At 38.8% G+C, this 27,660-nt stretch overlaps 1 protein-coding gene across 3 annotated transcripts in view; it reads left to right on the top strand.

The window, feature by feature from the left end:
* The window catches only part of NXPH1 (neurexophilin 1), a 148,384-nt gene that overhangs the window by 72,878 nt on the left and 47,846 nt on the right, over positions 1-27,660 (top strand). The window contains exon 1 of one of the 3 annotated variants that reach the window (XM_026105137.2): positions 10,265-10,866. The exons of the other annotated variants lie outside the window; for them this stretch is intronic. Coding sequence (XP_025960922.2) covers positions 10,834-10,866 — 33 coding nt within the window. The 5' untranslated portion in view covers positions 10,265-10,833. Of the gene's footprint in view, positions 1-10,264; positions 10,867-27,660 lie in introns of those variants that run through there. 3 annotated transcript variants of the gene reach the window in all.

Below are 27,660 nucleotides of genomic sequence, written 5' to 3'. Positions count from 1 at the left end.
TGAGTTCTCTTTTTCGCTTGGTTTAAGAATTAATTTGACTCTTCCCATGCCTGAGAACAGTACTCCCATCTGGCTTAAACTGAAAGATTTGCAGGAAAAACAGTGAACTGAAGAAAGAGTAGTGATTTGTAGGAAGCTACAGGAGGTCTGAGTCCCAAATCCAAATGTGACATTGCTTACAATTACATAAATAGTGTTCACATGCATTTATCCCAGCTATAACCAATAGCTAATAACAAATTATAGAGGCCTGATGTGATTTACACACAGAGATTTCTTTACAGGACTTTGTGTGAATAAAAATGACTATTATTTCTTTTTCTATCTAAAGAAAGGAATCAATCAAATTCTTGTGGAGAATATAATTTTCTTCCATTTAGTTTTAAATAGCATTAGCACAGCAATCAGATGTTGAGGTGAAAGACAAATACTTCTGGACCTGGATCTGAAAATGTACAAAACATTAGACAATGAAAAGAATAACTCCTTTGCCTTTGTATTTCAAAGGGCATTAGCATTTTGCTGTATAGGCAGATAGCTTCTCAAACTGTTTTGCCTCTGAGTCACCTACTCCATTATTTTTAAACTGTGTTTAATGTCCTCTGAAGATTTGAGGAAAAAAAATTAAAACCTTAACATTTTATCATTATTTTAATGAGGTATTTGATATCACAATATAATTATACTACTAATTGATGATTGCTTCTGATAGTGCTGTGTCTTCCACAGCTGAAATTTCAGAGATTATTGTAAATGTGTAACAGTATGGAGAAAACAGTCTAGGTCTGTCAGGAGAAAAGGAAATGTAATACCATTAATCCTTAAACTGCATTGGAAATTACACAGGGAGACCAGTGTGCTGTAATTATAAAAGGCAGCAATAACAATGTGATAAAGACAACCCCATGTGGTCATCTCCAGTGCTCACAAAAAGGGAACCAAATAAATAAGGGCAACAATCCAGTTCTCGGCAGCGGAGGAAATGTCTGTGTGCACGTATGTATGCCGGGGAGGGGGGGGCGAGAGGGCAGATGGGGCGAGCGGCGAGGGGCTTCCGCAGATGTGCTGCTAGGAAAGATGGTAACAAAGAGAGAGGACGGGAAGAGCTGAATAGGCCGGCTGACTGCAGTGGCCTCACACTGCGCCGCTGTAACTTTGCGGCTTTGAATGCTGTGTTGTACGTTTCATTCGTCTAGTTTTGTAGACGGAAGAAAGGTTTGCTTTTTAATCAGGGCACGCTGCAGAAGCCAAGATGAGATCATGGCTTCTGGTTCGTGATTTTTATTTTCTAGCAGAGAAGGTTATCTCGTTTCATTCTCCTACCAGGTCAGGGCACGTATGCAGCACCTCATGTGTCGAGTGGTTTTAATTATCCCTTTAGAAGAAAGTGATTAGAAATAAAGCAAGTAGGGTTAAATCTTTGGGCCGCTACTCAGATTCCCCTTGTCTTTCATTGGATAGGCTCCTCTGACTGCAGTGAGAATTTGCCTAAGTAAAAAATGAGTGAGAGCCTTTGGTTATAGCTTTAATTACAGGACGGAGCTACAGGAAAAATCAATGTCACATTCATTTAAATTTGCCATACTGGAGAATGCTACCGGCTTCACTTAACCAGTGCCCTGCCTTTGTCAGTTGTCCAGGTCTGAAGCAATCTGGTTGTTTTTTTTCACTGTTTCCTTACAGGTGGATTGCTAGAGTGATTCCAACTCACTGCAAGATGTGGCAGCAGCTGCTGCCGTTATTGACAAACGGTGCAGCCAGTTTGACTAGGACACACTGAGGTGCCTTTGAGGTAGTGAAATAAGAGGAGTTAAAGGAGCAGCTGTAGATAGAGTGATGTATAACGTACTCAATCTGCCTGGTTTTGAATTGTTGTGTTAGGTTCAAAGCTGTGTTACAATGCATTCTCAGTCATGTATTACTGAAGGCTACACTGAATACTGGTGAAATGTTGAAACGTTTGGGTAAACCCTTCCTTGAGCAGACCTGAGGACAGTATTTCACCTACTTTTCCCCTTTTTGGAAGGGCAGCTTGTTCCCACTGATGTGCTTTCTTTGATTTGGTCTTCCCCCTCTTCCTCCACTCTTTGCTTACTGGGGAGATCTGGGTTTGCAGCCTTTACTCTTCCTCCTACAAGTGGAGTTAAATTCGAGGAAGACACTTCCTCATCTTTATTGCCTCACATGCGCAGGGACTCTCCCATCTGCTAGGGGAAGCAGAAACAGAGTAGCCCTAGGCAGGATCATATCACTGTCTCACTAGGATCCTTGCTCTGACTTACAGACATTGTTATGTGCTCTTGCTGTCCTTTTCCTTGCCTGTGACTTGCAAGTAGACTTTTTTCCTCTGTTTTTATGGTTTTGGATGAGAAAGGAAAAAATCAATAAAACATTCAAATAAAAACACAGTGAAAAACAAAGAAGGAACCACACAGAGAGCCCAAGGATGTGTACTATTTTGGTTGTAACACACTTGAAAGGTCTTTATATTCCTGTGCAAAAGGGAATAATTGCTTTTGAACGTATATTCAAGGATATCCACAAAAAACAGTTTGTCAATATCAGTGGATGACGAATTATATTCCTAGTAGTTGATGACAGAAAAGAACTTGACACAGAAACAACTTTTCAGCTTACATGGGTTACAAAAATGCAGTGTAGTATAAAAACATAATGTCGCTGTCTGATTTGGAAGATAAGCAGGGAGGAAGCAACTAGCCACATTGAAAAGGCAAACATTAGGATTAAAGATTGGAAAAGAGGTCTGTGCCATTTTGGTAGAATACGCAGCATGCCATTTTGTTCACACTCAAGCAAAACCTTTTGCTGATGTTGTCACATTGTTTTTAGCTGGCATTCTGAAGTATGCATATATGATAAATATGGAGGGGGAATAACCTGTATTGAGATGACAGGAGATATGATTAGATCATGAGAAATCCAGATCCCTCATCAGAGAGATGATACTGAGAACAGACTAAGATGTGACTAGACAGGTTGTGAAGAGATTAAGGTTTGCTTGACATGAAGCTATGAGCTGGTTGCACAGCAGGATATGGGTTTATAAAACAGGCTTTCTGCCCTCCTTTGAGGGACCTTCAAGTCACTCATCCTGAGAGGAAATGATTGCTCAGAGTTTAGGCAGGGTGTCTTGCACGCCTGCGAGGTCACGGCTGAGTAGTGGCAGAGCTGATCTCTGATGTTACGGCACTCAGCGACAGAGTGAGAGCAGGCGAGTTGGAGAAAACGAACTTACAGTGGGCTACCCTAAAACCATAAATGCTCAGGATAATATCTTCTGCTGGTAGAAATCGATGTAGCTTTTATACTGATTTAGAGGGAGTTTGTCTTGGAGACATGACAAAAACAACTGTATCCTCCCCTTTCTCACTCAGCACGTAAATGTTGTTGCTGGGATTCTGATGTTCGTCATGACCTGGGATGCAAGACAGATACCAAAATGTTGGTTTTCAGTGCTTGTCAATCATCCTGAATGTAAAGGTCATCTAATATTTCCCTGTTTTGTTTCTTTTAATAATACTGCATGGGCTGGTCATATAACAGATTAAAATTAATTATCCAGATTCCTTTTTGTAGAAAAAAAGAGCTCCACAAACTGTACATCTATATTGTGCACCCCCCATTTACTTGGCTAAAATTTAGAATTAATTTAAAATTTCCACAAAAGCAATTTGACAGAAACTTGAGCTTTTTATTCACTTGTTTGTTATGTGGCAAAGGTGTTTTAACCAAAAAATTCCAAATTTCCATCCATATTTAATCATCTTTTTAAACAAATCAAAAATTCCTGCAAGAGAAAAGATATTCCATTCACTTGTATCAAACATACTTCAGGTAGTGAGAACTAGTAGATTATTAGCTGATATATTTACAATGATAGCAATGTCTTCTCTCTGAAATTGTTAGGTCAAATTGCATTTTAAATTTAGGGTCTTTTGTTACATTTTGCTTGTCATGTCTCTTCACTGCCATCTCAAGATGTCTCCATAATTGGAAATAGAGTAGGGATTTCATATCATTCCTACAGGGGACACAGATGAAAGGATCAAGGCTGAAGGGATAACACATGAAAAGAAGCAGAAGGAATTATTATTGCCAAGTCCAACCAGCATTCAGAGCAGGGTGTCAGAATGGATTGACTTCAATAAAAAAATTGCCCTAGTAACAACTGAGTTAAATGTATGAGTAAGGACCTCAGGAATTGGACTATTGTTTGATATTTCCACAATCACTTTACATGTCAGTCAGCATTAATGACTGTCTGGGAAGCTGACACTGTCTGAAATAGTTTGCTTGTTAAGTATTGGCAATGTTCTGATTAGCCTTGTTTTTAAGAAGCGTTTGTGGTGTAGATTACTGTCTTTATCTTTGGCTTGTTGATTCGTATGTTCTACTGTTTCTCACACTTGTTGCACATCTGCTCTGAATGCTTTGGGGCAATGTTTCATTTTCTTCATTGTCTCTTTAGCATGCTCCACCCTCATCCATAATTTATTCAATGCTGAATGGAAAACATCAATAATGGTGGGTGTAGCCTGTGAGTATATTTCTGTTGGTCTAACAGTGTGCTCAGATTTCTACTGAGTCTGAAATTATTGAAGGCTCACTCCTGAATATCACTATTTTCTTAACCCAAGTAAATTCTTTGTGAGCTGCACACCAGTAGCAGACAAGTCAGTAGGTGGCACAGAAAATTTGGCTTTTTATTAGTCTGAATATATAACTATAGAGTTTGCATTCTACTTTGGTTGTGTTCTCATAAATGAGTATGTAAAACTATCACTGTCATAAACATACTCCCTCTCTGCACAAGCTATAGATTTATTTATAGTAATGACTGAAAAAAAAATCTTTCCTTGTAGCAAAAGGGAGGGCTTGAAATAGGGCAAGCAATATATAATTCCCTGGAGCTGGCGTTTTCCTAAGCTTGAATCAGGTTTGCCAGAGGGTTTGCAGCTGACTAAGTTTCTGAGCTATGTATTCAGTCCGCTCCTCTTGCAACATTGCAGCTCCCTCTTCTTGCTTCAGAGGCCTCCTGGGGACTGGGCTTCCTGACCTCCTCCAGGGTGAGGTGTGAGCCCAGGGTGCTGGGGAATAACTGCGTTCCTCCCACTGTCAGCTTTTGCAGCAGCGTGAGTTAACCTCTTCTCTCCATTGCTGTTCTCTGGAGACAGCGTTTACCCTTGCCTTAATCATTACACTTAAATAACTGAATAATCTATCTGGTTTATAGGAGTTCTCGTGCATCCCTCTGGCAAAGAGCTGTGTCTGGACAGAAGGAATGTAACTGAGGGACTGCCGTGCCCAGCTAGCAACTGGCTGCTACAATGGGCTCTTGAGGTTGGGAGCAGTGAGGTGTGCTACAGTGGGACCAGACCTTTCACTTAAAGCACCTGGATATCGAGTGCCATTCTTCACGGAGCTCACCTTGATGGAGCACTTAAGATGCTGCTATGAAATAGAGTAGTGTGAGTAAACTCCAAATCAGTCCATTAGATGCGAAAATCAGAGTGCTCTGCTGCCTAAGATCATTGCTGCTGAATTCTGAAGACACAACAGACAATACAGCGCCCAGCTACTTAGTAATTTAACTCTGAATCATAGTACAACTGTCAGCAGTTGATTCCTATTACTGTTAGGGATTCTTAAATAAAAAAAAAAAAGCCCATCATTGAACCAGACCACTCAGCAGATCTTGTGAATCTAGCTGTAATCACCATTCCCTCCATCATAGCATACCTAATTACATGGGACAAAAGGTGAAGTTGGGTAATCAGGTGACCTATAAAATAAAGTATGGCATGGGCCTTCCTGTGCTTATTTACATGCCAAGTAGGTCAGTTGACAGATATGAAATGCCTTTTCAGAAGTTACTTATGGTCTGTTTCCCTTCTTCTTCTAGACATCAGCAATCACATTCTTGTTTTCATAGATGCTATTTGAACTACAGGCAGATTCTAATGAGGCAATGATACAAAACCTAAAGGAGTAAGGTGCCCGAATGCAAATCCATGTCAAACAGAACTTACCTCTACTAGGTGGGCTCTATATATCACAACCCATGTTCCCCCACTGTACTGAACAATGTTTTCTGAGCAATTGCTAGGTGGAGAAAGGAGAGAAGGACAGCTGGAATATTTGACAAAATGCCCATTTTCCTGGGGCAAGCCTTAGGAAAAGAATTATAAATCATACCTGCAATGATTAGGATTATATTGACACTCAGACATGCAAGTGTCTAGCTTCTACAAACAATAGTGAGGTACATGTATGTAAAGCGTAGTATATTTTATATAGTCAGTTTGATTTAAAAATAAATCTGATCTATTTTTTAAAAATCAACATTTAGACAAGTCCTCCACATCTTTTGTTTTACAGTAATGCTATCTTTTCCTGCTGATATTGCAACACTTACACTGAATTCTCAGCTCTTTGGCACATTTTGAGAAAAAGCTTGCAAAAGTGCTGAAAGAAACAGGTTAGCATGGATTCTTCTGGTTCTCCCTTTCTTTGTCTGTCTGGTTTTCCTTTTCTCTGTCTCTTCCATTAGTACCTTTTAATCTTTTGTCTGGAGGAGGCAATGGGACTCGAATGTCCTACACAAGTCCTGGATCAACTAAAGTGACTGAAATGAAATAGGGACGCCTATTGGAAGCCTTATGCCCCAGTTGCATTATATGTGCATCCATTCAGCTCAGAGCAAAGGTGTTGTCATCTTTTCAAATTGTGCTTTAAAGATTCCAGTACTTTTCAGACATCGTCAGATACCACTTTGGCTTAGGTGAACATGCAAGGTAGACTCCCAGTAAGGTTTTAAAGTTGGATGTAACTGGTGGGGACAAAATGTCAACAGATTTTGATAGCTTCTTGGTGGTTTGTGTCTTCTGCCAGTTTTTTTCTGCTTGTCTAGCCTGTTGACAAACCCGGTCTGAATTCTGGAGTGAGAAAGATGTCCTTTTTTTGTCTTTAAGAGCTCAGGCAAAATCTGAGATGAGTGTCCTGAATAAAGCAGTATGAGTATTAGGAGGAGCCTTAGGTCTTAATGAGTAAATGGGTTGGAATAATTTTTTCTCATTTACTTGGCTTTTCACAGTACCCCAGAATGAGTGGGGTTAGACCTAGATTTCTTAGCTCATTTTCTGGAGCTGCTTTAGCAAAGAAAGGACAGTAAAACACACAGTTTTCAGTATATTATCTCCCTCCCTTCTCTGATAAATCTGCCACTGTTATGGAAGTCAGACACCTACATTTGAGGTGTTATTCCAGTATTACATATTTTCTCACAGCAGATGAACCCTTCTTTCATGTTTGCAGCCTGTCAAATGTAGTATAGAGATTTTAAAATGGAATAAAAAGTGAATATATTTTCACTGATTGATATTTATGGTGCAGGTTTGGAGGAGGGCGGCAAAGACGGTGGCAGAAACATAGTGAAAAATAAATATGCCTTTAATAGTCATTCTTTTTTATAGTACAAGATATGTTTAGTCAATAGTGTATGTAAAGACATGACTTTCATTTTTTTTAATATAAAACTCAGATAATTTGCTAAAATCATAGCTCGTGGCTGAGAGGAATGCTTTCTGGAACAGCACCAAGTGAACCGGCACATTTACAGAATGAAATTGTCTGAGGACACTTTGCTGCAAGGTGAGCTTTACATATCGCAGAAAATCACAATTCAGAGCCTGTGATTGCTGGTTAAATATGACGAGGTGGGAAAACTGACAAAGAAAAGAAGAAGAATGCAGCTGCCTGCAAGCACTGTTCCCGCCTAAAGGCGACGTGCGCTCATGGTCCCCGAGGAAAAGGGAGCACCAGGGCTTCTTTCCCCACAGGGCCCACCAGCCCAGTCTGGAGGGCAAAGGCAGGGCAGAGCCCGGGTGCCGCGCGAGCCCTGCTTGTGTCCCATGCCAGCGCGCTCTGAAGAGGATGCAGGCGACGAGGCATCCGCGGCAAGCACCCGGGGGCTCTGGGAGACCGGCCTCGTCGGCACTGCTCTGGCACCGGGCCACCCTTGGGGAGGAACTTGGCTGAAATGGCCTGAGGTCGCTCGTGGTCACATGAAGCTCATTTTCCACATGCTCCGGTTCAACTTGGGAATAGACCTAGTTATTTTAGACACATATCCAGCAGAGAGGGGTGATGAACTCTCAGTGCTGGGACACAGGAGGTAAGAAAGGGGCTGAGCATCTCTCCCCTCCGTAACTCTCTGGGCAGCTTACCTAACCGCACGACGCCTGCTTTATACGCCAAGCCATTTGCCACAGACCCATTTGTAAGCAGGGAGAGACAGCTCTCTCTTGATCTGCAAAAGCATTCACTGCTGCTCTGATAAACAGATTGCATTTCAAATGAACTTGAGGCACGAGGAGATGACAGTTTGGGAAATGTAAAATTGAAATATGAATGGGTTATATGCTACTGTGTGTGTGGGGGGGAGGGAAACATGATAACAGAGCAGTTTAAATAGCAGGGTTCCCCTCCGTTCCTTTTCTTCCTAGTGCTTGTGGTAAATTACGGGCTTAGTACTCAGACTCCACTGCATATTTTACCACCTTGTTTCATAAGTCTGAATACAGCATTTAGTGGGAGGACAGCCTGTAATTATGTTGTAAGTTATCAAACAAACTGCAGATGTATAAATGTGAGGGTAGGCTTAACTACTTTGTTTTGAAAGGAAACTTTAATATTAAACAAATGTGTACTTATTGGAAATGGCAGTGTTGAAAGCCTGCATTGTGAGTCTGACTTAATAAACCTAATCTTTCCCTAAAGCTCTGTATATTAAGGGGAAGTAATAAGATATCTTGACTAACTTAAATATTTTCTTTCATCTTAGAAAAAGGACCCCACTCTTAAAAATAATTAATTATCCCATGTAAAGCATCCCATGTGCATGATCAGATTTTCAATGTTACCTGTACAGAAATCATTGCTTGCACAATAACCAGGCATGTGCCTGCACAATAGCTAATTAGACCTTGATCATTAAATTTCTGTGTGCACTTAGAGAAAGGAAAAGTAATTCTTGTTTGCATCTATTTTTGGAAATCCTCTGTATTAGAATCAGGCTTTGACAAATAGATTTTTGATACGAACCAGCCTCCACCAAAACTGAAACTGAATGTCAGGCAAATATCTGATATTTCTTGTGAGCTGTGGTTTGTATTTTTTCACTTTTTATTGCCTTCTGTTTTCCCTTTTCCACCTAGGGCAGGGAAAAAATGTGGAAATATCCTGTGAAAGGTACCATTTTTATAAATAATTGTAATCCATCTTGAAGTGCTGGGAAGATCACTTTCTAGTCCACGTTTACACACAGAGTAGGTTTGGATCATCACATCATCACATCTGATGAGCGCTGGACAATGGTCACATATGAACTACTCTCAAGCCTTCAAAGTTTTCTGGTTCTTTACCTGTAAATATGAATAGGGTGCTGGTATAGGCATTGTATGGGAAATGTGCTACAAGGATAAAGGTAGTGTCAATATCTTGTAAAGTAATTTAAGTGGATGTGAACAAACGGTTAGGTGAATCTGGTCTTTTCTGATTTTCCGAATAATGATAATAAAAGGTTGAAATATTTTAAATGTGTTTCGTATTGAGATATATGCAGTTATTGTCAGCAGGGACAATCAGGAGTCTGAATTAACAGGAGAATGAATTATCCTGAATTAGTATTTTGGCTTTGAAACGCGGTTCATTATTGTTTGCATGGATTTGTTGTTGAAGGCTATGCATATTTTAGGAGCAAGCAGGCAGAAGAAAGCAGTGAAGATAAGTTGTAAAGAAGCAGGATATCATTCACAGTCCTGAGGAGCGGACAAAGGAATGAGCAAGTAAAGGGGGGGAGCACAGAAATGGGAGTCTTGTAATTCACATGGCTCCCAGTGGGGAGACTGTCTGGAGACCGAGGGAGGGAGTGGTAGCAGATGGAAGCAGGGAGTCCATTCATAACTCACGCTTGAGATATTTTTGGTATTTGCTTTCTGCTGTAGTTTGACCTTTCATCTGAATGTGTCAGCTCGCCTGCTGTGGAACCAACATCCAGAGCTTGCATGGTCCATAAGGCTACAGAAATTTTGCAGCGGATCAGGCACTTAATACATTGACTAATACATAAAGCATGCAAATTGTCATTACAGCCATCTGCAATTTTTTGCAAAGGTTAATGCCTTTAAAGGAGTTTCCTTTTTTTTTTTTTTTTTTTTTTTTTTCTGATGAATCCATACTACAGCAAATAATGGGACTACAGTTTCTTGACGGAACATTTCCCTTGCCATAAAGGGGTAGATATAAACAAGGATAAACTGCTCTCATATTTTCTTCTTTTTGTAGTAGGTAATAGGGATGTAAAAGGAGTTAAGTAGAGCACTAGTGCACAACTGTATTTACTGTTTACAAAAGCAGAGACTTAAGGACTGGCCCCAACAATGATTACTTATAGGAAAGAACAGTTGCTGACATATGGATGCATTGCTCAACACTCAGGTTGAAAAGCAGTTCTGTAAACTGCCCTTACTTCCTCAAGAGATGAAGCAATTGCACTCAGGAGATCAGGTGACCTTTCTATTCATGCTGATTTCAGAAAAAGTGTATTTTAATAGGCATGCCTGATTGCTCCACTGATTAGACCAAGTTTATACCACCTTCAGAGCCTGCAGCTATTGGAGAACACAGAATTGCCAGCAACACCAGCAGAATTCTTCTACGATAGTCTGACAGCCTCCTCAAAGGCCTTTCAATACTCCCTTTTCCAGTGAGTGGAAGTGATGTCTCAGAGGACATACTTGGAGGCATTGTGCAATGGAGAGGAGAGAGCACCTATCACTGTGCTGTGTAAGTATAAAAGACAGAGCATGCAGCAAGGTAACATGTTGCAGAAATTTCAGCACACAAGATCTGATTTTGGGCAATTTGTGAGCCAGATGCATACTGTGTGTCTTTTAGGTAGGTCCCAGGCTGAATTTGCAGGGATGAAGGGTTGGGAGGGAATAACCTTTATGTTCACGTTAATAAGCCCAGATGGCTGGCTTTTGATGTAACAAAAAGAACAAGAAGTTAGAAATATTTTCAGTTGAAAAGCTGCATCATGTTAATCTTGTTCTTAATTATGCTTATTCCCATAGGTCCTCTGTAAGTTAGTAGTAAAGTTCCTACAGTTATCTACAGGCTATGTATTGAGTTTTAGGGATCTGATCCTGATTCTACATGCTTTAAGTGATCAGAAGTCATTTGATCAAGAGGCACAGCTGTTGTGTATGACCTTAATGTCCCCCAAATGCAAGACAGCAATTCAAAGGAAAGTCTAAGCTAAGTACTGTTATGGGGGATTTGAGGTAGTTTTAGAGTGTGCACATTAACAGTTACGAATATGCAGGTGATGGGTGCTAATATAAAGTTTCTGTATCTTTTAGGTCTTAGATCTTAGGTCTGTAACTTAGGTAAGAGCCCTCCACTTTAGTAAGTTTCTGTAATTGACTAAAAGGTAGATATCACACTTGCCTAGAGTGGGCACACTGCATAAGAGTGGGCAGGTAAAGTCTGCTGTATGTGAAAATGTGCTTGAAAACTGGCACAGCTTTCTAAATGTGTTACTGCTAAGAAGATCTGCTGTGTATTAATATTTGTATTTTGACAGAAGGCAGAGACCTCAGCCCTAGAAAACCTTGTGTTAAGGGCTGTTCATGAACACAGAATGAGGCAATTTTTGTTCTGAGTTATCTTATTATCAAAACACCTGTCCTTGTTTAATAGAAAAAATCTTTATTAAGTTTAAAGAGAGAGTATAAAATCAGATATATGACAAATTTTCAAGATAGACAACATTTTAGTTACTTCACTCGTTAGCACATTGAAAGTGAAAATATCCTTTGAAATATCTTTTCACTTATTTTTGTGGAAAAAGTTAAAATTACTACTGTACATTTCATTTCACTAATAACATGCATGTATTGTGCTTTTATCTTTTTATTTATGTAGATTTGGTGAAACCAGGGGCAAGACTAGAGAGGCTAGGAATTAGCTTTTAATCCAGAGCACAAATTGGAGCTTGAAATGTATTGCAAACGTGAATCCATCAGTGACAATCTAATTGGATCAGGATGTCTCTGAGTGCACAAGGCTGGTGACAGCTGTCCTGTTAACATACATTTCTAGCTATGTAGATACCTAGACACAGAAAAGATCATTTACAGTCCATGAATCCCCGACTGGAAACAACCAAATTGCACTGATATCTGTAACCTTTCTCTCACTAATCATAGAGATATTTCCCATATGGCCAAAGTTCAGTAAGAAACTTTCAGTGGTAAAATTTATGCAAACATGCCAGCAATCTGCATGAGAAATAGGCTAACAACACACATGTGCAATCACAGTCACCAGTAGAGAAAATGGACATATCAGCTCTGTCCTCCAGAGAGAAAAGGAAGAAGAGAGAAGGCTGACTGAATGAAGAGTTTTGGAGAGCTATTTGTACTAGCGCATTAAGAGGTACTAGTTATTATTGCTGTGGCAGGATGGAGAGCAGTAAGTGGGAAAGTTCAATGGCGGCTGTGCTTTGTTGCATCCACCTCACTCTTGTTCTGGAAAGGGCAGGGAGATCTGATAGTGCAGAAATAATAAATAGAGACTCTGCCTTTATGGGCAGGCAGAAGGTCTAATTCCACTCAGAGGTCCACTGGGCACAGTAACTAGTGTATTGAAAACTGCCAGTGATGCACCAAATAAGCATTTTTTAAAGTCAAAAATATATGGGAAAAAGAAAAAGATGTCAGCCACTGTGATGACTCGGCAGCTGCACAACAAACAGTGACTAGAAATGTGTGGATCAGCATTTGAGAGAAGTTTGTGAAATGAAGTTTTATTGGTTCTTCAGAAAAATTCATCTTGCCAAAATGATTTTCTTGTTTAGTTGCACTGAGCAAGTTCATACTTTGTAATTTGTTATCAGAACCAAAAAAATATGTATTTTTATCCCCAATCTCGTAGAGTTGAATGGCAATGTCTTTGAAAATCATAACGACCATCCAATATAATCCTGCTCCTGTTACAACTGGTCCTTAGAAACAGCTTTCTAGTATGTATGGTTTTCTTTCTTCTCAAACATACAATATCCATTGAGACAGATTACCTACTTTACAGGTCTCATTTCAAATTAATTCTACATAAAATGTTATTGTAATTGATAGGAAATTTGGTCTTTATTCCACCTCTCTGAATCTACTGGAAGTTTTGCTATCAATTTATTTCCTTCAAGTGGCAGAGGTGTTCAGATTCTAATTCAAAGCAATTACAGCATCTGCATGTACAAAATCTAAAAGGAACTTCTGGTATTTTTATGAAAATCCACTGAAATGAACCTAAAATTTCTCAGAGTTTTTGGGATTATGCAGTATGAATTTGTAAATTAGAAAGCTTCCCTGGTTCATAGGAATCCAGGTGAAGACCAAGGCAAGAAATTGGCAGAGGCTGTAAATGTTGGATGACTGACTGACCTATTGGCTTTTGTGTACAGCTTATGTTCTTTCTTCTCCAAGATTTCATTTAGACCTAGAGTTTGTGAACAGTAATTGTATGAACTCAGAATGAGCATCTTTTTCTGTTTATAAAATGTCCTCTGGAATGATGTCCATACTTACCCTTTTTTTGATATCCTAGAGAAATGAATTAAAAACATCTTTACATTCTGAAAAAAATCTATATATGAATTTGATACTGGTTGTGAGCCTGTTACTTTTGACTGATTAGACAACTGTGACTGTTTTTGAAATTGGCATTCTGCACACATTTGTGTCTGTACAACTCTGTTTCATGACAACTCGCAGCAGGTAAATACAAAAAGCTAGAAGCAAAATGAATTCAAAATAATCAAAATAAAATGAATAATTTTGGGCATAGTTATCTGCATTTATCCAATTTGCTCTGGGAAACATGGGGCAAATGCTTAAATTTCAATTTTTCAAAAATCTGAGGGGGTTGTTTGCAAAACTGGGGAAGGATACATTGTACAGAACTTTCATATGTACCTGAAAGATCTGAATATGCAGCAGATAAAACTGTGTATCATGCACAACTAGCCTTCCTGTGTGTGTGTACAATTAGTCTTCCTGTGCATGTCCTGAGTTTTGAACTTCCAGCGTGTAAAGGAGGGCATGGAATATATATGGACTTGACCAAATACTAACCTATTTTTAGTTTTCCTCCACCAGCTTTTAGATGGTTTGTGAGACTGTCAATGGCATTTGCTTTTCTGAGTCCTCTGGCTCTTTTGAAAATTCCACCCTGTATGTAACATACTACATGTCTACATATGCTCGACTCAGGTCGAGCTCTGCAGGATGATCTCAAACCATATAGAATCCATATAATCCTCAGCACCATTCCTGAAGTCACCAGCACCTTGTCATTGCAGGCTGCTGTGGTCTGACAGGCAAGTTGTGTTTTAAAAGAAGAGAAAAATGCCTTGTAAAAACAAACACATTTGATCTCTTCAAATATTTTTAGTTCGTGTCAATCTTCTATAGCCTTGGGCAACCTAGGCAAAATGCCAGCCTTGGCAATCTTTTCAGACACTCTAATACGCCAAGTTCTGGCAGCAGCACATTTTTATCAGAATTGTTTTCCAGCCTTAGTTAACTGTTTCAAATGCTGGTGTGCCTGTTATGGATACGACATCCATAGAGACCACAATGATTGCAATCAAAAAGCAGCAGAAAGAACAGAAAGAGTTAGTGTCATTTCTGATTCTCACTAGCCCCTTTATCATGACAGTAAATTAATACAGCTCAGCTTCTGCTCTGGTAAGTCTTTTCCATAAGAACAAAACATTAGAAGGCCAGTGCTTAACATTTGTAGAGAAATATTCTAGAGTGTCACAAATGTAGTGGAAGTGTAGTGTGAAATGCAAAAAAGTATGTCTGTGCAGTGTCATGATCAGAATGTACATGCACAGAAGAGTCAAGGAATTCAAGGTGATGATTCTCACAGGAATTTTAACTTATTTCCCTTTTGCTTGCAGAGAATTTTCTAACACTTCCTTTGGCAGCTATTTTCAAGCCTGTATGCAATGTGGATGTTGCATTTGCCATGGAAATCATAACTTTGAATTGCTTGACATTTTGGCGAGTGTGAATTTCTTACCCTAATGTCACAAAAATATTCTTTTAGAGTGATTTCCTTCCTTTAAAAAGGTAAACATGAAAAAAACCTAAATGTGTAAACTGTGATGTGTTGTAAGATTTTTTGAAAGAAAACGTCATGGTCTTGGAGTATTTTAAATGACTGGCTCACTGTGTAATCCGAAGCTTAACTACAACTATGCTTGCTGTAATGTGTGCTGTTAAGGTTTGATCAGAAGTGCTGAAAACACAAAGAAATTGTTTTGATTATGAGCTACGTATGTTTCAGCACTTCACAGGATCCATTTTCTATGTGTTTAGTACCTAACACAATACCCTGAGACTTCTTGACTTCACAGAACTAAATCAGTACCTGAAACCTTGACTTTCTAGTATCAAAGCATACTCTGGTTCCATTGCCTTGGAGCATTACATTGGGATTGCTATGAATATAGTGTTCCATATAGGCCAAGCCATAGAGCAAGATGTGGCCCACAGTGACTTATGTTATGGAATATGTTTTTTTTTTTTTGTGTTAATGCATTCGTTTCTTATCCAATACTTCTAAACTCAGTCAAGTTTCAATCATTCCCCTTGACAATACATACGGCATTCCAAGCTTGCCAAATAACTCTTTTTGGATGCAGCATTGTGCAAAAAAAATGACAATGACATTTTCTTTAAAATACAAATGGCAGTTTTCCATGAAAAATAACCATATTTTACTTTACTTGTCATGAAAGGTGGTAAACTCTGAACTGACCACAAAAATGAAAAAATTCAGCTCAGATGGTATTTTTGCTCCAGAAAAACAAAAAGAAGTACTCAAAATAGGATTTGGAGCAAAATTGTCTCCATGCTTATATTTGCTCTTCAGTTCACTCTAGAAACATGACCTTTTCAATATTTTCACCTTGGGAGGAGGCTCTTATGTCCTGTCTCCTTTCCAAAAGAGATCAGAACTTTAGTACTAATGGATCCTTCCCCTAAAAGAAGTTAGCAGCAAGACAGAACATGATTTTTTCCTTCACTAGTCAATATTGCACTACCATAGACTTAGAGAGATACAAGGATATTATTTGCTCCCCAGAATGGCAGTTCTCAATGAGGAAATTGAAAGAGAAGTAGACCACAGAGCCCACACTAACGCACTGAAAGGCACAAATATTGCGTATTTTCTGATGTGAGGCTCGGCCACCAAATTTTTGTGAACAGTTTCTCTAGGGCTCAGTAGGCAAGAAATAATGTTCTCTACTCTTAGTGCCCAGTATCACTTGCTTTTGGACATTCTTGTTTGTCAGGGAACTTCCACAGTGATGGGCCATCCAGTGACATGCTACTTCAGTGAGCTGGCTTTTCATTCACCAAAGGAACATAAAGAATGCAAAATGGAAAGAATGATACATCTGGAGTAACACAATAGTGGGTCAAAACCATGCAGTTTTATTCCCAGAATGAAGCTAACTGTGATAGACTTCTGCTAAAGCAGATGTCACAAGTAGTTGAGGCAGGTTGTTGTCATGTTCTCTTCTGGGGGAGGGATAGAAACTTGTCTTTGTTTTTGGTTTGTAATATTTATTTGTACATTCTCAGATGTTGCTGACCAGTAGAAGACCTAATTCATGGTAACACAAAACTTAGGGTGATCTAGTTGAAAATTTTCTACTCACTGCATACTCATTATATACTCCGTGAAATTAATACATGAGTAAATTATTGAAAAAAATTGAAATGCTCTTTGCAAGGGTGTTTTCTCTTGACTAGAATCATTTGGCATTTCTCAAATCTGCTTTTAAAATGCAGATGTGACTGTTGTAGTTGTAATCCTTTGTCAGATATATCAACTTCACAAATACTGTTTGACCTTAAAGTCTAAATTAGGGCTTGATTAATATTCAGCATGTTGCCTTTCTTTTCAGCATGTGCCTTTCTTTTCACATTTGCAAAATTAGGAACATAAGAAAATCTTGTAATAGAGTTTTCAAAGTTTTTTTGCAGTAAATAAAAATGGACCATAAAAATGGTTCAGATGTTTTGACTGTCAGAAACTTCATGTTTAAAAATTACCTTTGGATTCAACTAATGGTGAAAAGAAATAAAAATAGATTTCAGGAATTCCAATATAAAGTATAAGGAAAAAGGCTTTATGGAGAAATAGTCCCTTGATATATCAGACTGGGAACATCGGAGTGTGAAAGAACATTCCTCTTACAGACCAGTAAACATTAACACAGCTTCTGCATAGCTGCTGTTTTCTCTCTGAAGATACAGTTCCTGCAGCACTTCTCTGTGGTTATTTTGAGCAGAGGATCTCTATGCTCAGTTTGGCCATAGCTGACCTAACACGCCTGCCGTCACTGATCTGCTGCCGAGAGGTCTGCACAGTCCTTTGAGCCTGAACTCTCCAATGCTTGCTTTTTGCAAATTGCACAGTTGCCTCATAGCTCAGTGATATAAAGACAAACTAATATGTGGACTTTGTAATTAAATGTATTCCACTTCTGAAAGTAAAGCATTTCTAGTTGCTTACTTGCTTTAAATGTGGTGAGACCAAAGTGGTGTAAGCTGAGACAACAGTTTGCCTAGAAATTTCTCAGCTTGGTGACTCCTGACCACCAAAGGCATCTAACAAATAATGTTGTGCTTCAGTGAAAGATTTAAGAATTAAGATAAACTCTTAATGTGGCATTGGGATAAGCTAAGGGCTTTTAAAAAATGTATCACTACTGACAGTTACCACCACAGGTGAGCTGCTCTTGGGAACTTTACTACTTTTCTTCTATGACTGAAATAATCCTGTTTGTGATCTTTGAATTATGATGCAGTGCAGGTTGTTGCAGCAGGTCAACGTTAGTGTGACTCCTAAGATGTCCAACCTGTGTTACACTGTGTCGAATCTAAAGGTTCATCTAGCCCTGTGACACCTACCCATATAGACAGTGAGCAAAAGCAGAGGCCTAGGAAAGGATCTAAAACCAGAGCAAGCACGCAGTGATTCCTCCCCAGAGTAATCCTTCAGCCTCCAACTTGAAATCAGCCTTTTTACATATATAGGCTAGCCAGAGGGTCTACATAAACCTACTTTAAAAATATTTTAAAAAAGCAAGCAAGCAGTTTGCCCAAATCAATAAAAGTGCAATTATTTTGTATTTCAACTAATGAGTTTATTCAGTAAATGTAGCACTCCAAAGCATTGCTTACATTTCTTTCCACTGGTTGTCTCTCTAAGATATCAAACAGACTGCCTTGCTGTATTCCATGTTGACCATAACACTACAGTTATTCTGCTGATACGATGCACATTTAGGATAAATCTGGAATATGGAAATCTGAACTGATGGCTTGACTAGAAAAAAACCATTCTCTCTGGTAAATCCCAACTGTTAGGGGATGCTTTGTAGACTAAAATCAACGCATTCACTGTGCAATACTCCATTTAAATATTAATTAAGATCAGCCTTTACCAAAATTCCATTCTGAAATGACCTTGCCAGCTGTTATAATGTGTGCCTATAAAGTTTCTGGAAAATGAGATTTCGAAAACCTTGGCATTTAAAAGGTTTTTGCTAATAAGTACCTTTGAAGGACTGGCTCACATGCCCATGAAGAAGGAGTCTAACAAATGAGAAGCCAGGAAATATTTGGGAATGGAGAAAGCCTAAAACATTCTCTATTTAATTTCAATATTCTACCTTTTAACTGCCAGGACAATTAAGGGAAGGGAAACATTTTCATGCTCTTTTGCAATGAGAAGAGTTTGTTTTGGAAAATGCTGATGTTCTGCATAAATGAGAAAATAAAAGAATATTTTGTTTCAGTTATTCCCTGACTTAGCTTCAGCAGTAGTTACCATAGTCAAGCTTTGGGATTTTGCTGCCTGCAAAGACACTTGGAAAGGTCTTATTGCTTGCTACAGCTGTGCTCCTCATTTTCCCTCAAGCTCTGCCATTTTACCTAGAAAACCTGAGCCTATGGATGTTCAAGAAGTGGTTTAAGGTAAGCCAGAGTACTTATCCTCCTATTGTAGAGGTGATCTGCAGCACTGAGGAATGTGATAGCTTCCACTACCAGAAAAGAGCAATAGTCTCTAACTTACACAACACTCTTGAGTGCTCTGGGTATTGTTATTGCAGGTCATCTAAGTTTTTCTGAGGTGACTAACCCTGACTGCTGAAATATCAACAAACCTTTACATGCAAACTGTTAGTATCTTTTGCCAGAACCATTCAGAGATGGAAAGCTCTTGATATTCCATAGCCTGCAGGAGCGCTCAACTTCTGCCTCTTTCTGGAGCTCCATCCCTGCAAACAAGAGCTGTTCTTGTCTGAAAGGAGCACCTATATTTAAAGATTTTTGAAGCTGTGAGACCCTTTTGGGCTTCCCTGCACCTGTGTGATCTGATGGGTTGGCAGCAACTCACTTCTTCAAGGTTGGAGAATGACAATCAATTCTAATTATTAGGTGGTGGTGTAAATATTCACTCTATCCTAGAAGTGCTGAGCTTCTGCCAAAAATTAAAAGCAGTTAGTAGTCCCCTGGCAAGTATAAACACTTGCAGATACTAATTAACAGTAGCTTTTCACTTCTCTGTCCTGTGGAGAACTGAGCTGCTGCTAACAATGCTTTTTCTAAGGCGGTAACGTTATGTTCCGCTTCAAGCAGTCTAAGACCAGCATACAGCCTTGCCTGCTTGTTGTGTTCACACTAGAGAGCACATGATCGTGTGATGACTTACACTGAAAACTAACCCTCCAAAAATGCAAGTTTTCCTGAAAACTAACCCTCCCAAAAATACAAGTTTTCCTTTGGGTCAGTGAATTGATGTGATCCACTGCATGGCTGCATTTAGTGCTAAAGCTGACGCAAAGGAGGAGATAGGAATCTGTGGTCAGGGGAAAGGGGAATCATTCTTTTGTACATCAGGGCAATCTTGGATTGGCTGAAGCCATTGTGCAATGACCCCTTCAGACCTTGTGATCCCTTTTGAATCATTTCTTGGCTCTCAAGGGACACACAACTCACAGTTTTAGAGTGCGTGTGGGAAAGAGAAGGGAGTGGATGTGACATGATGAAAAGCAACAATGCAAGAGTGGTTCATTAGACCTGGGTGGTTTAACGGCTCTTTGGGAATTGCTTGCAGAATTAGTATGAACTTGAGACTACTTTAACTTTTAGAAACTCACTCCCAGCAACCTCTTAAATTAGCTGGTGGAGAAGCATCACATGTTCCTCATTCTTCTCAGACCGTTCTAATGGTGTTGTGGCTCTCATGCTTGAATCCGTTCTCTAATGAAAAGGTGGCTTGTAGCAAGTTTTTATTACAAGTTTGTTGCTTGTCAAAAGTAATTTCAGTCTGGATGCGGGAAGGCTGTGCACTCAGGGCAGTTTGGCAAAACAAATTGAGCTATTCTAAAGGCAGGAGATTTATTTCAGAAGAACAGTATTTCTAGGTCCATGCAGTTTTGACTTTGTCATTTTTCAGTCATTCCTGGAAAGAGTTAAAGTGTCTTGTCTCTTGGATTCTTCTACACTGACTGACTATGTATAGAACATCTGTCATTTGCTCAGTCTTTATTGCCATTCCTATTGAAGCCAACGATGAATTGCTGTTTCAATGTCTTTATCAGATTGTGCGGATATTTTCTCTGAGCATCTACCCATTTATTCTCAAAAGACTGGATGGTTTAATTGATCTAATATAGCACAATGGCATGTGTCAATCTACCAGCCAGCCCTTTCTTAATATCTCGCTCCCATTCTCTTAATTTGGCTTTAGAGAATGCTACATCATAATAAAAGGGTAATAACTACCATACATCCTGATTGCATAGATGTATTGATTAATTCAGTGAGTCTTTTAGGGGCTCAAGATCTTTCACAGTGTTAAGAAAGCAGCATGCTTGTTTTTTTTTTTTTTTTTAAATGACTCTGCATTTACTTAGCAATTCAGGATAATTTTGGGGAATGTTGCCACAGGCACGTCTGGTTTCACGTCACCTCTCATGGCCATTAGTGATAATGTGGCTTTCAGATTTTTACCAATCACATAGTCTTGCTGTGTGGCATATTTGTTGGATGCAGGTTGTTCTATAGGTTTTTGCCTAACTTTCAACAGATGGGGACTGCAGTAATTCTTTTGATAGAAGCTTTGATTCTCTTTCAAGAATTTATAGGGAAGTCAGTATTTCATCTTTTTTGTGCTTGCAAAACTGATTTTGGTGTGAAATAAGGAAACATGTATTTCAGTATCAGCTCAGAATTAGGGTCTGAACTCTAATGAGGCTCAGTTAACAGGACACGTCCTATGGCTTTCAGAAGTCTGGATCTGTAATGGTGGATTGATCTTATTGCTAGTAACCAGCTGCTAGTAACCACACTAAGCTGAATTTTGCATACGTATGTATGCAAATCTTTTGTAGCACTTGTGAAAACATTGAGTAGGGGCTTCTTCAGACTAGCAGTAGACATAGCCTTTTTTTCCTCATGTATTCCCTAGAAAGATTTTTCTCTTGTTGGCTCCTATTATGTTCTCTGTAACTTCCATCACATTTCCCCTTCACCTAATATGCTCCTTCTACTTTGAGCTGTGGATGATGGGGTCCTTCCACATGAGAAGAAGTCTCTTGTCTCTGGGTTATTCCCAGATGGATGCGGTAAATTCTGAACCCTAAAACAGGTTCAAAGTCTAATGAAACTATTAAACTTTTTGCCTGATCCCATACTTATACTTTGCATTTTGGCTCTGCAGATGGCTGAATAGTCTGGATTCATAATTTTATCTGTTTTGGTCCAATTTTGCATCCTTAGAAACCACAGCAGATTGTTCATTGCCATTTATGTGGCTAGTTCTCCAGTCTTTGTACTCCCAAGCTCCAGTGGAGATCTCAGTGAAGGTTCTCATTCCAGCTGCGCTTCTATCAGTGAAGATGGCCTGGAGCATTCCTTTGCTTGGCAGCATTTTGAATTGTCCATAGCTTTGCATTTGGATATGAAGAAGCTGTGTGCAGAATGTTAGGATTTATTTTTACCCAATCTCATAAAAGCAGCAACAAAGAACCTGAGCACAATTTTGACAAACATTACACTAAAATGCTCTTGGTTTAACAGACTGACCTCTAATTCTCTATCCTCAGTTTTGATTCAGGAAATAACTGTAGGTGGAATTTTTCATCTGCAAATAATTGCAGCTACATTTTACAGCACTTAGCCTGATTACAGTTCCCACAGAGCTATGGTGAAGTGTGAGTTGCATGTAGCCCTGCTTCCATTATGCGGTCTGAGTTTATTCTACATTTTTTCTAATCCAGCTGATTCTGAAGAATCACCGTGCTTTGGTATATTTTGATGAAATGGTACTTCGTTAAAACATACCAATTTATTGAAGCCAAAATTTTTCATAGTAATGTAAACACTTCAGTAAGACTAATTGGGAAAGTTTCCTTCCTCTAGGGTGGAATGCCTGTTTAAAATAAAAACAGTAAGATAATAAAGCTGTAACCCAAGACAGCCTCTATCTCTTAGCACATTAGTGTAGGGAGAATAGGAAAAAGAACCTGAAAATGAGTCTTCACCATATTGGAGGTTGAGGACTTTATTCAAGTTATCAGCTCTTCTGAATGTTGTATTCTCACTTGTTTTCTCTTACAACCTCCCCAACCCACAAGGGAACTCACCTCAAGGCCTTTGAAAGGCCCTTGTTTTACCCTACTGTGGGAAATTTTTGAAATCTCAAAAGCTTTCCTGAGATGGGGAGATTAGATGACACAGGATGTTCAATTTGGGGGTGTGAAGATTTTTTTTTACTCTTAGAAACACAGCAGAGGTCGTGTCCCCCCGAAAATGGTAGGCTGAAAAAAGCAAGCTACCCTCTCCCATCTTGTACACTTTCTATCTGTTAAAAAAAAAAAAAAAAAGGGATAATGATAATACAGAAAGTCCCAATGAAGTTTGGCATATTGGCAACTTGAAGAGGCACTGGGAGAAAAATCAACAGAGAAAACTAGGACTGGTTCCACATGTGTTTTAATGCATCTTTCCTCTGCTGCGCACAGTCATGCAGTTCAGGATTTCAAGGTGATAAAAATGAAATAAGAGTCATCTACAGTCTTGTGTTAAGCAAGAATTAGAGCCTACAGAAACCCAATTTCTGTTGCTCTGCACCTCTTTTCTCTCTGAGCAGTTGACATACTGCAAGATCAGGAGTCCCCAGTGACAGAGATAGCAGTTAGAGCTCAGAATATCTCTACTCTCTAGCTCAAAAGTATAGCACTACTGGTAAACTTTGTCTTGTGGAAAGTCAGCTAGATGTATTGAACTGTTCTCTTCAGGAATCTTGGACCCATTTTCATTGAGAGTGGGAGAATGTTCACTTTGCCAGGTATTAGGTAATTGGAAACTGAGTACCTATACATGAGTGGAAGAATTTACAGGTCCGTAGGTACTTCAGTTTCTGAAAGAACAACACAGTGTTTAATGATTACAGTGGTTACCGGAGTACCACATTCTTCTGCTTTTTTTTCTAAATCCTAGTAATAATAGGTTCTTCCTAGGGTTATGAATTTTAAACTACTGCATTTTTGTTTTAACGTAACACTAACAACTCTGATTAGGTGAGTATGGAACTGGAGGTAGTTTATCAGGAAAAGTTAAGCTTCATTTTGTGTCCTGTTGTCTGCCTGGAGATTGCAGAGTTATGTTTGCTTTCCTTAGTTTTCTTTGTGTTTGTCGGTGGTACTTTTTTGCTTTACATATTTGATTCATATGACTTTTCAGAAGTGAGTGAGCAAGGATAGCTTTTGCTATTGTAAATATTGAAAGAACTTCCTTCACACCTGGCTATGTTCACTCTGCAATCAATTGCACTTGCTGTGACACTTTTGCTTAGGATAGCTTCCTTGGTTGAAGACAATGAAGACATTGTCTTCCATTCAGCTGGACCTTACAGATCTGAGAAACTTTTTCAAAATAATAATCCTGAAAGTAAATGTAATGCACTTGATACATTCCAGACAGAAACCGAATATGAAATGACTTGTATGAAGGGTCCCAAAGTCCTTTTAATCCTCTTGTAGCAATCCCTTTCTCCCGCCCTTCCTCCCCAGTAAACTCAGCCCAGGCAGGGATGGTGCCTGGTTTGTTATATTTGATGAAGTTCTTTCCCGCTGACTGGATTTCCTTGTGGAATTATCCAGTGCAGTGCTTTTTCTTTACTTATTTTTTTAAACCAATAGTGGTATACTATTTTTGAAGTCGTCACCATTAAAATCTAGCACTTGCCAGCGAGTGCTATGCAAATCTAACAAAATCATCTTAATCATCTGAGATGTAGCCAGTAATGCATGGGTGAGGATTTTGTTTAGAATGAACTAAAGGTTCAGTGGGAATGTACATATTGCTATGGATGATACAGTCTGCTCTATCAGTCTTGAGTCTGATGAGCTCTTTAACCTGTATTTGTAAGGGAGTTTGTGGATCTCAGGATATTTTAATCCCTTTGTACCTTCATAGGAACTTGAGTCCTCAGAATACATGACAGATTCCTAGAGGCTGAGGTCTGGGCAGTCCTCTCTGGAGTTCTGATACTGGGACACTTATCTTTTATACATGGGCAAATATTGATATTTTAGTAAGTGTAGCTATATGAGTACTCTATTTAATTCTCCTGCAGGGCATCATGCTGGTACTCAACATGACCTTGTGCTTAAGACTCTTTACAGTGTGCCAAGTGATGTTGATTACAAAGTAAATATCTGTTAGGAGCTGGGTTTGGGGCTACCAAATCCTTACACACACTTAAATCTGTTGCATTAGCTTTTCATGAATTCATAGCTTGCAGTGGTTAATATTGACTGCAGTCTACACTCCAAGGTGTTTCAGTGTCAGTGCTTGACATATGCTTATTCTGCCTGATTTATTTGGTTGATGATGGCTTGCTCTATTAACACAGTTTTATGGAATTTGTTAGGATGTATGAAAACAAAAGAGATATGTGCATGTGGACAAGCGTAGTACGGCGACACTGTTTATGTGTCAAGTTTGGCACAAGAGCATGCCAGTTGGGGGATGGCAAAGACTAATATTCAACAGATGGCAAAGGCCTAAATCCCATAATAATAGCTGCAGTTATTTTCATTACTGTTGTTTGATGACACATACAATAGTTGGAAAAGACTCGAACTGGGTAATCACAGGAAATATACTCCAAAGGACCAGATGCACTTCAAGCTATCAAAATGGTGATGGATGTTTGGGCTGAGTGCCACTTTTGCCCATATTCCAGGTATATTTATTCCTAAGGACTAGAAACAACATTGCTTGCTGTCATACACTGGTTTGGCATTTTTCCTTTCCATAATAACCAGGAACGAAAAGTAAAAGTTGGCATCCACTGTAAGTGGGAAAATTATTCTATATTGCTGATGAATCTGCCTACTGTTATCCCATATATAAATTTAGTTCACAGATGTTTCAACGTGAAGATCAAAACATACTAAAAAAAAGAAAATGTTTGTTGTGGAAACCTAAACACTTTTAAAAATAGATCATAAGCTTCTCTGAACGTTTCTGATAAAAATCATACCAACTTAGAGGGGGAAAAAAAAGCATTAGAAGATTATATCTCAAAGTTTTACAAGGTTAAAGGTATTGTTTTGTCCCTACAGCTTAAGAAGACTCAGAAGAGTTTCTTGTTATCCTTATGGGGACTTTCATTTCATAATTTGAAGTTTTTAAATGATTTTTCTCAAATTTGAAGAACAAAATTATGATAATCTGTGTTCTGGCAGAAAGAGACATTGGCTTTTAGAAAACTAATTAGATCATATTTGAATATTCATATTAGTACTTTGCATATGTGTAAAAATAATTCTTGTTGATTGCCTGGAGATTTAGGAATGACCTACTATGACTCAATTTTAAAAAATGTACCACAAAGCAGGCCTTTTTCTGAGCTATTTGTTATAGAATCTACCATCATGTTGTGTTCATGGGCTTTGGATCAGCTTCTGTTAACAGGGGCAGATGGTTGTCCCTTCATGTTTATTTTCTTTTTCTAAAAAAAAAGAAAATTTTCTTTTTTCTAAGAAAAAGAAAATAAAATCATGTTGCTTTATTTAATGATTCTCTACCAGGCCCTCAAATACTACAAGAAAGCTGGAATATTTCACATCTGTCATTGGCATTCTAACAATACTAAGGCAGCTCCAACTGTGACATATTTTAAACTGTTTCTTCCCTCTGCTGGGCTAACAACATAATGGGGATCAGGAAAACAGTTCTGAACATGGCATTGCTAAAATCCCTGCAAAAAATTCTAGGTTAAGCCTTCTTTCTGACCTTACTTTCTGTAATTGGTGCAAAGCAGATTGAGAGAACCTGCAGAAAAAATCTTGTTAAATCAGGCTGCTGTTTTGTCAGCTGATGTTGAGCTACTTATATGAGATTCTTTGTGCAAATCCTGATATATTCATGGCTTCTATAAAGTGGAGCATTAAAAAAGCCATAAACAAGGGGGGAAATCCATAAATCAACCTGAATGGGAAATTGAAATTATAACAAGACTTCTACAAATCTCCTTTTTTTTTTTTTTTTTTTTTTTTTTTTTAAAGTCTGAAACCATGACAGCTAAATGGAGTCCATGCTTATGGAAAGGGTTTTCTTATTTTTGTAAGCAGGTTGTTTGTGTATATATGCTCAGCAATAGCAAGGCCGCTCAGATTTGTAGGAAATCACTCTCTGTGATTTCAATGCATCTTGGATCAGGCCAATCAAGCTCCTTGAATTTATTTAAGCCCTCTGTGGAATTAAGCTGGACATTTGAGACCAGTCTTTAAAAGCTGATTTGGAGCCAACCAGGAAAGATGATCTCACAGCCAAATGTATTGGATCAGGATTCATGAATTTAAGATATGTTTCTGTGATGTTCTGTGTACACTGGAGAGAGTCATTTTTGCTCTAGATTATAATGTTAAGTACCTGCATCAGTCTAGAAGTAGCTCTGAGATGCTGTGATTCAGAGGCAGAGACCAGTTTTTTACTGTCCTTCTCCAGCATCCTGCTTGGTCCAGGGCTGGGAAATATTTTGCTGATGAGCAAATTAGTCTACCTATTGCAAAACAGAGGTACAAAGACCCATTGTTACTTCCACTAGTCCAGATCTGAGAGGATGTTAGTGGGTGTGTTTTCCTGCTTACTCAAAATAGTTACTCAAGGTTATAAGGAACATTATTTCTTCCTTTAAATCACTATGGACCTATATATTCCAAGTTTTAGTCTTAGGAAATCTGGGCTCACTTCTGCCAGCCTTACTGGGTCTGAATGCTACCTTGTTCTGTAGAATAGAATATAACAGAATAACAGAACTAAATAACAGAATAACAGAAACTAAATTGCAAGTCTGTACTGAACACATGTTGGAATCAATTCCTGTGTGTGTACATCCTCCAGCTGTGCAATAGGATTAATGACAGTCCCTTAATTTTAGAATATTCTGAAGATAAACAAATGACCACAA

This window comes from Dromaius novaehollandiae, chromosome 2 (genome assembly GCF_036370855.1).
Source record: "Dromaius novaehollandiae isolate bDroNov1 chromosome 2, bDroNov1.hap1, whole genome shotgun sequence".
Lineage (NCBI taxonomy): Eukaryota > Metazoa > Chordata > Aves > Casuariiformes > Dromaiidae > Dromaius > Dromaius novaehollandiae.
The sequence above is the reverse complement of the archived record's forward strand: the minus strand, read 5'-3'. Positions and strand labels throughout refer to the sequence as shown.